Here is an 8,498-nt window from a genome sequence, read left to right on the forward strand (position 1 = left end):
TACATTCTGTTTACAACGGGTTTGCCCTCCTCCCTTCACCTCAGTGAGTGCCACTTCATCTGGCGGAAATCATTCATGGGATTTGCTGAATTAAATACTGCTTGCTTCAGGACCCGCAATTTAGCTCATGATTTGACTTAGGATGCAGCAGTACACAAACCACGTAACAAAGCAGATGTTCAAAGGAAGGCAACCCACCATTTCAGGTTGCTTAGGAACCTGCACACTTTCCACAAGGACACTACTGAAAATAGCGTAGTTAGGTGGTCCACACACAAACGGTCCGCTCAAGGGTATGAAAAATGTAGTTACCATACTTGGGGAGGAGCCAGCTTATGTCAGGGACTGTATAAACACACAAGACATAACCGGCTGTACTTTTGAATAAATAAGGTATAATATTCATTGTGTCAAATTGTAGATTTCAACTGAAGTCTCATAAAGTTCAACGAAAAAAGCAGAAGACCCAGTGGATCAGTTCATTCTCTAGTCAGTTCTTTCATAAGGTCCATACATTTATAAGTGGATTATTCGACTCTATGAACAGACAGGTGGAATAGATACTATATGAATATTATACCTTATTTATTCAAAAGTTCAGCTGGTTACGTCTTGTGTGTTTATTGAGTATGTTTCACGTAACCATAGGTTTGTTGTTGTTGTTTTGCTTAAGTCAGGGACTGGGCAGAGGAGGAATGGTAGAGACCACCTCCCCATCTTGACCCTTCCAGGGAGGAGGAAATGGAAGACAGTATAGATTTACAACAGGGGGTTGAGGGAGGTCGCAGCTCAGAAGCAGATGAGGGGTAAAGCTAGGAAATCATGGGAGAACCAGAGGCAGTGGCGGAGGAAGCCACTCGGGCGCCTGGGGTGGCGCGCCGGCAGTGCAAGCCGCCCATAGGGGTGGGCTCACAATGGGGCCTTGGGAGTCTGCCTGCCTCCTCCCATTCAGCCACCCTACAGCCGGGGGGGGGGGGAGGCAGCAGGCAGACCATTTGCGCAGCACGGAGCCTGTGTGCGCCCAAGCCACCGTGTCTCTCCCAGGAGAGTGCCGCCCGGCATTTTGTCACACCCCTCAGTGGTGACATCCAGGGCGGCCCGTTCCCACCATCCTCCTTCCTCTGCCCCTGTCCAGAGGAACACCCGGCTGAAACATTGTCATTAGAAATTCCAGACCCTCCATCTCCCAGAACCTGGCAAGCCTTAAAAGTAGGAGAGCAAAGAGCTCAAAGACAGAGGGCATGTAGCAGCACCCGTAGAAGTGACGAATGAGGAAGTGGGAGAGATGAGGGGTGGAGATTCACTTGGGACAACGCCATTATGCGAGAGACTGGGTTCTATAGCCTCTCTCTGTAAAGATTGAAATAAAAAAGAATGGTAAGAAACTTTTCCTTGTCTTTGTACTTTTCTGGGCAACCAGCCGGGAGCTGCTGACAGCATCCTGACAGATTGTCCCAAGTGAACTTTAATTGCTGGTTAAGTCATAAATCACACCATGAGAGAGTGTTTTGTCCCAAGGAGCTGGGGGGTGATGGCAACAGGTCACAACTGCCGCCCACCCTGGGAGCAGGTGAGTGATCATTTTGCGCAATATTCCTTCAGTTCCTCATTTACGTATTATGCACAAACAGATCCATCTCGTGTCCTTAAAAAACAAGGCCTAGTTTTCATGTGTGGCTCTTCCTTAAAGCAATGCTTCATAACATAACAATGATCTCTCACAAGCTACCTCGTATCCCCACCTGCCCCCTTCTTTTGGGAGAAAAAGTAAGCAAAATATAAGCTTCTTATGTTCTCCAACATTACCTGCAGGACATCCTCGTTCGCCTTCCATCTTCATATAACCAGGGCAGCATTCATACAAGACAGTTCTACAATATATCAACACAATATATCAATATATCAACATTTTATTTCCCCTGCTGTTGACTTGTTATACTGGCTTCATCATTATGATTTCTACTTTTTACCAGAAAAGACACAAAGTTCCTTATAAAAAATATTTTTTTAAAAAAATGCAATAAAATAAAATACACAATACAAAAGAATCGCTGGAGATTTGACCTGGCGTTTTTGCTGCTGAATCCCTAAACTTCCCTTAACGAAAGGGCTAGTGCCATGCTGTTTTTATTGTAATTTTTACCGTAATTATCTGCATAGTAGTTTTAATTATATTAAATTTAGCTTTTTATGATCCCCTCCCTATGTTTTAAAGTGTTCTTTTTTTATCTGTTAACCGCCTTGAGTCCTTGTCAAGAGGAAAAGGCGGGATATAGGGTTAAAGCAGTTCTGGTTGCAATGGCCGTATTCAACAACTTCAAGAGGAAAATGTTCAGGCTACAGTTGTACCCTTTCTGTATGAAGATAAGTCTGTGAAATAGGCTACATATATTTGATTGAGCATGAAATACTGGTTTATCACTTATTAGGAGACACAGTAAAACTAGTTTACTATTGGTGGCCCAGCCATAGCTTAACATCTCTTGGGTGACTTTGCACTCAAAGCAGGAGATACACAACTGAAACAATCTCTGGAAACAACTGTCAGTTGCACAATACAGGAAAAGAACAAGTCAGCCAAGGATACCAATTCCTAGGCTGACAGGACACTTCAGCACACATTTCAAAGGCCCTTTTGGACCAGGTATGTTGAACCTGGTCAACTTGGCAGCACCTTAGCCACAGCAGAAGCAAAATGCAGGTATCTAATTCACCTAATAAGACAGGCCACTTTGGGCTCTAGGTCTTTTCAAAGGGCTCATGGATGCAACAGAAAGGCATTTTAAACTTCCTTACTAAACTTATGTACCAAATAGGTGAAGGTAAAGGGACCACTGACCATTAGGTCCAGTCGTGGCTGACTCTGGGGTTGCGGCGCTCATCTTGCTTTATTGGCCGAGGGAGCCAGCGTACAGCTTCTGGGTCATGTGGCCAGCATGACTAAGCCGCTTCTGGTGAACCAGAGCAGTGCACAGAAACGCCGTTTACCTTCCCGCCAGAGCAGTACCTATTTATCTACTTGCACTTTGATGTGCTTTTGAACTGCTAGGTTGGCAGGAGCAGGGATCGAGCAACAGGAGCTCACCCCGTCGCGGGGATTCGAACTGCTGACCTTCTGATCGGCAAGTCCTTGGCTCTGTGGTTTAACCCACAGCGCCACCCGCGTCCCTTATGTACCAAATACTTATAGAATAAAATGGCAGTTTTCATGATTGATGAGACAATTGGTATGCATTTTCCAATTCAATGTCTTAACAAAATTTGCCTTGGGAGCTACAGGAGAGTGGCCAAACTCCTACAGCTTTGATTTTCCTTTCATAAAAAAATAAAAGAGAGGCAGAAATGTAAGCCACCCCCTCACCCCCTGCAGTGTTCTACAACAGATCCAGTAAAATAAGGGGGGGGGGAGAATTAGGTTAACACAAATTTGATACAGATGCGCCATAAATTTTGCCAAACTGTAATGGCTGCCACTAAAACGTTATATGAGTGCATTTTCGATTATCGTGTTCCTTTAAACACATAGCACACTTCCTCTGGGAAGCTCAAGGGATTCATGTCTAGCCAGCAATTGCCTTTGAATATGCAAAGCCATATGTTCCCTCATGGTTCACTGCATCTAGAAAACTGAGGCCTCACATATCTGAGAAGTGCGGGAAAGAAAGAGTTCCAGGAGATAGATGGAACCTCAGTCTTTGCCAACGTCCTTGCGGGGAGGAAAAATATGTTTTTCTGTTTGATTCAGTTTGCGGCACCTAGTAAGCACACAAACATGAGCCCTAAACCAAACACATCTCAGCCTGTTTGAACATGGGGAAGGCTCTGAAGCCAAGCAGCATTCATCAATCTCCTCCTTTCGAAAGAAGAAGGGCGTTTGAGAGGGCTTAAAGCTTAACCCTGTTTGGTCCTGACTAAGCAAGCTAGGAATTCCTTCTAGTCTCATCCTGTTCTCCCATACAAGTAGACAGGCCCTGGAGAAGAGAAAGTGGGATATGGTGTTCACTGCAAACCCCACCCTGTGTACGGGAGAGGGGTTTGGATGGCACACTTTAGGACTCTCTTGCACACTTTCCCCTTGCGTCACCTCTTCAAAGTTCACATCACAGAGACGCCTATGGCTTTCTGGTTCGATATTTCCCTCCCTCACACACACGGCAAATTTGGCAGCCAAATAAAAAACATATCACTAGTTGCCTTCCTCAAGTACAGACAGTGCTCCATTGCATCATAGCCACACTTCCACTGCCTTTCCCCCTGGGTTGAAGGGTGAATGCTATTGCTGGTGAAATAGCAGCAAGAAATATGCTAGAAATAATCATTATGAGGTCCATTCAGCGATTGCTTCTGTGACCTCTACAAAAACAGCAAACGAAATATATTTGTGTACTTATCTTCAGTAATTCTGTGCTTTATTAAGTCTGGCACACACTGCATTGCATACGTGAACCCTCCCTGCCTTCATATAATTTTTCCTCCAGCCTACCGAGCCAGGGAACTGTACCAGAGTCTGGATTCTAGGCCAGAGTGAGGCGCACATGGTTTCTTGCTCCTGCCACATGTCCTCGTTGCCTGAGAAGCTTATGTCACAGGTTTGGCCACCCAGGTTTAATAGTCATGAAAGGCACGGGACTTACGCTTTCTTGCCACAGATGGCTCCCTGGTACCAATTCCTGCACGTGCTGAAGTATTTCTTGTTGGTGCCCACAACTTGTTGGAGAGCACAGACATTGGGGCTGGGAGAGAGAAAGAAGGAAACGTTAAGAAGTCCTAATGGTTCCCCACACATTTTGGTAGTGGTGGTCTATGTTCACCTCAGACAGATCCTTCCAGTGTCTATTTACAATATTTCTAGTTGCTGCGAGTAAGTGACTGCTAGAGAGGTTAACCAACCAATTCAAATGGGGACAAGCAAAGGGGAACACCTTCACCTAGGGTTGTCATACATTTCCCGAATGCTGTACAGCAGTCAAAAGCAATGTCTGGACAGAAATTGCTAGAAATGTCTCAGGAAATCCGGACACATGGCAACCCATGTCAGCAGTGTCGTTTTTGGCGATTTCTCTTAAAAATAGCTCAAAAACTTCATTTTTTCTGTTTGAAATATGGCAACCCTACCTTTGCAGCAATATGGCTTCCCTTTATCACACGGACAACATGACAATGACCTATTTCCCCACAACAGCATACAAATCAATATGGCTAACTGACCCAGCAACCTAACACCCCCCCACACACACATACAAACAAACAAACAAACAAACAAACCACACTGAACACAACCAACCAAGCTTAGGACACACTAATCTCTCACATTATCAATCAAAATAAATAAATACATAAACAATGGACCTACCCACATGATGCTGACACAAATCCGTACACTAATAATAGGCAATAGAACGAATGGACAATACCCCAATCTCTCTCCTGGCTCTCTCCCCTGTCTCTTTCCCCCCAACTGCAAGATGTCCATAGCAAAAATTGTCTTTCACTAAATGTAAACGAACAGTGAAAAAACGCTGAATTCAAAGTGGAGACAATAGATGTACCTTTTCCTGTTCATCTGTTTGTTTTGTAACAAACACACACACAAAAAAACTTTAATGAAATTATCTCAGGGAAGAAAGTCCTAATGGCGCCTAACGCGTTCATCTTAAAAAGCAAAAATTGGCTGGAGTCTCTTTCCGATATGGTAGCCTGATTAAAGTTCATGAGAGTTCATGCAAGTGAAATATTGGGCGGAATTCAACGCTGGGCTGTGGTGAACGTCCGGCCAGCACAAACATTGCAGCTTGCCAGATGGAACGATCTCTCCTCTATTTCCACGGCACGCTGTTCTCTGGAGGTTCTCCCACCTGCCCCCCCCAAGTCAATTTCAGGGGACTCTTTTGATCAATACTTCCCAAAGTGTGTAAAAGTTTACTTGCAGAGACAAGGCTTGCAACATGAAAAATGATCAGGAGACTCAGAGTTCGAATCAAACCATGTTTGACAGCTTCACTTGCGAATGTGCACTGGCTTGGTGTGTCCCCCCCCCCCCCCCGAGAGCTTGTTCACGTTACACTTGTCTCTGAGCAGAAATTTCAGTCTCTACCTTGTTTGGAATTCCTCCTGTTTTCCAATGGTTTCCCTACTTCATTTCTATTCCCTCGCACTTGAATGGCCAAGGCTAGAGATGGACAATAGGATTTCCCATCCACAAGTAGACACAGTAGGAATTTTATGGTGAGGGGGCATCTAGACCAGGTATCTCCCACCTTCTCAGACCGAGGACCCAATTTTAACCAAAACACGCAATTGGGGACTCATTTCTGAATCTTTCAACATGGCAGTAGTGTTCTTCTTACGACCCAACTTGGATCAGGCCCCTAGTAGATCCCAACCCACCAGCTGGAAGACCAGTGATCTAGAACATGCTGTGCCATACACCAAATGATATTTCAAACAGCCACCTCTGAATTTCAGTTCAGGAAATTTAATGTTGTTGGGTTTTTTTACAGCCAAATCTTATCAGTTCCCAAGAGATTTTTTTTTATTTTTTCAGAGAGAGGAAGGTAATATGATAGAACTGTTGTTCTCTTTCACTGGCAAGTTCATCACCCTTCCCTCCTGTTTGGTGTCATCTTCTGCACAGCTGCAAAGCTTAATTTGCAGTTGTGGGGCAGGGGGCGATAACGGAGTAAGGCAAACATTTTTTTTCCTCTGTCGACCCAAGGGAAACTCTCATCTTCCATCGTACAATCGTTTATTTAGGTTGCCACTGTTTGGAATAGCACAAGAGCAGCTAAATAAATAATCCCTTCACCACATGAGAAAAAGGGGGTGAAACAACCCACCCTTTTGAATATTAATAATGAATCCTTTGGATTTGAAAAAGGAAATGTCTTCAGAAGCTCCACTGAAATGAAGGATAGCTGTGCAAGATCAGGCACCATTCATTCCAATGGGGTTTGCTTGTGCATTCTGCTGTGCGAAACTTCCACCTTCAAACCTCATGCGAAAGCTAACTATAGAACGGCAGTGCTTTGTTTTAAATTAGGTTTCATTTAAATATTTTTAAGTATTACGAGCATTTCCATCCTTAACATTTCCATCTATATAAGCAATTGCTGTTTGTCCATAATGAACTTTTAACATACCATTTTAATTAGGCAGAATATCTCATAAGCATTCAGTAATGTTTATCACATTCAGAGGTTAAAGGTGAATCAAGAAACTGCTTGTTTGGAAAAAAACCCAAACCCTCCCATATCATACTATTGCAATTAATTGGTAACAGTTATCTAGTCTGGGCTACACCTAAAAGGGTGACAGGTTGAGTAAATCTGAAATGGAGTTCTTCATGTCTCAAAAAGAGGTGCCAGGGCACACATTTTTGTGTCCTCTGACCTGACAGTCTTTTTCTGCAATCCCTGATGAATGTGGGTTCTTGATTACTTAGGGAAATGTGCTCTGAATCTGCTTGGGTGGCAGAGACATAATCTATTCCAGAGTTGAGCCCTTGGAAAACAGATGTCTAAACTGAGTACTGGCACAGTTTCACCCTCCTGAAATGTCCTGTTTTATGTACATGTTTTATACTGTACATAAACTTGATAATTTCTTTTTCTGTTCAACAGCTAGCTAATTTATTCAGTTAGCAACCTTCAACCTTCCAGTGTATATATATATATATTTCTTACAAATATTACTTCGCCAAATGTTATCCCCTTTTTGAACCCCTCCACTTTTGGCTGCGCAATAACTTTGCGACCCCAGTGATGAATTTTAGGAGGACGAAATGCAGACTTACCCTTGATCACGTGCCCTGATCCGACTGTGGGTTAAAATCTTGTCATAATAAGCAGTGGAAGATTCTGCCGTATGGAAAACGGACAGAAAGCAAACGGTGGCTGTGGCAACCCAGAGGAGCTCCATCCTTTTGTCTCTCTGTTTCTCCTGACTAGTCTGAGAAGAGAACTGGCAAGAGGCTCCAGAGAGCTCAACGTTTATATACGTGCTACAAGCACAGTGGGAGGGGAAATAGATCAACCTGAGACTTGGAACCACCCTCCAAGAAACAGGGACATCTGACGAGCCCAGTATGAAAGTGGAACCTAAAAGACACTCAATATCAGTCCTTGTCTCCCCCCCTTCCCTTGGCAGCCTGTACTGTAAGAATATAGGTATATAATGCATAGTTTATCACAGACTTGTTCCCCAGCTCCCTTCGGTGAATATTTAAAGCAGTCAGATAAACTGTATTAAAGTATCCATGTGTTGTAGATGTAAGATTATTATTTATGACAACACCCTTAGGATTTAATTGGAATTTGTCGAGTTAGTCCAGTTCTTCGCTCAAAAAGGCCCTGGGCCAAGTTCTCCTCAACAGCAGATAAAAGGTAAATCTCCCCCTGCTTAGGGATTTCACATGAAGCAACGTACACACAAATAAAATTGTCTGTACTCTGAAAACTTGATATCAGGGAAAGTTTTTTTCCACCCTTTGCCAAGCTTCT

General features: G+C 43.7%; 1 protein-coding gene across 31 annotated transcripts in view; it reads right to left on the reverse strand.

The window, feature by feature from the left end:
• The window catches only part of POSTN (periostin), a 59,673-nt gene extending 51,649 nt beyond the window's left edge, over window positions 1-8,024 (reverse strand). For 16 of the 31 annotated variants that reach the window (XM_083419726.1, XM_083419718.1, XM_083419723.1 and 13 more), the window contains exons 1-3: window positions 7,793-7,972; window positions 4,635-4,733; window positions 1,807-1,871 (exon numbers count right to left, since the gene is read on the reverse strand). In XM_083419726.1, coding sequence (XP_083275852.1) covers window positions 1,807-1,871; window positions 4,635-4,733; window positions 7,793-7,917 — 289 coding nt within the window. In that variant the 5' untranslated portion in view covers window positions 7,918-7,972. Of the gene's footprint in view, window positions 1-1,806; window positions 1,872-4,634; window positions 4,734-7,792 lie in introns of all 31 variants that reach the window. The other 15 variants (XM_083419708.1, XM_083419707.1, XM_083419729.1 and 12 more) reach the window with 2 other exon arrangements.
• Between the last annotated feature and the right edge of the window lie 474 nt (window positions 8,025-8,498).

Source organism: Podarcis tiliguerta, assembly GCF_965153285.1.
Source record: "Podarcis tiliguerta genome assembly, chromosome: 17".
Lineage (NCBI taxonomy): Eukaryota > Metazoa > Chordata > Lepidosauria > Squamata > Lacertidae > Podarcis > Podarcis tiliguerta.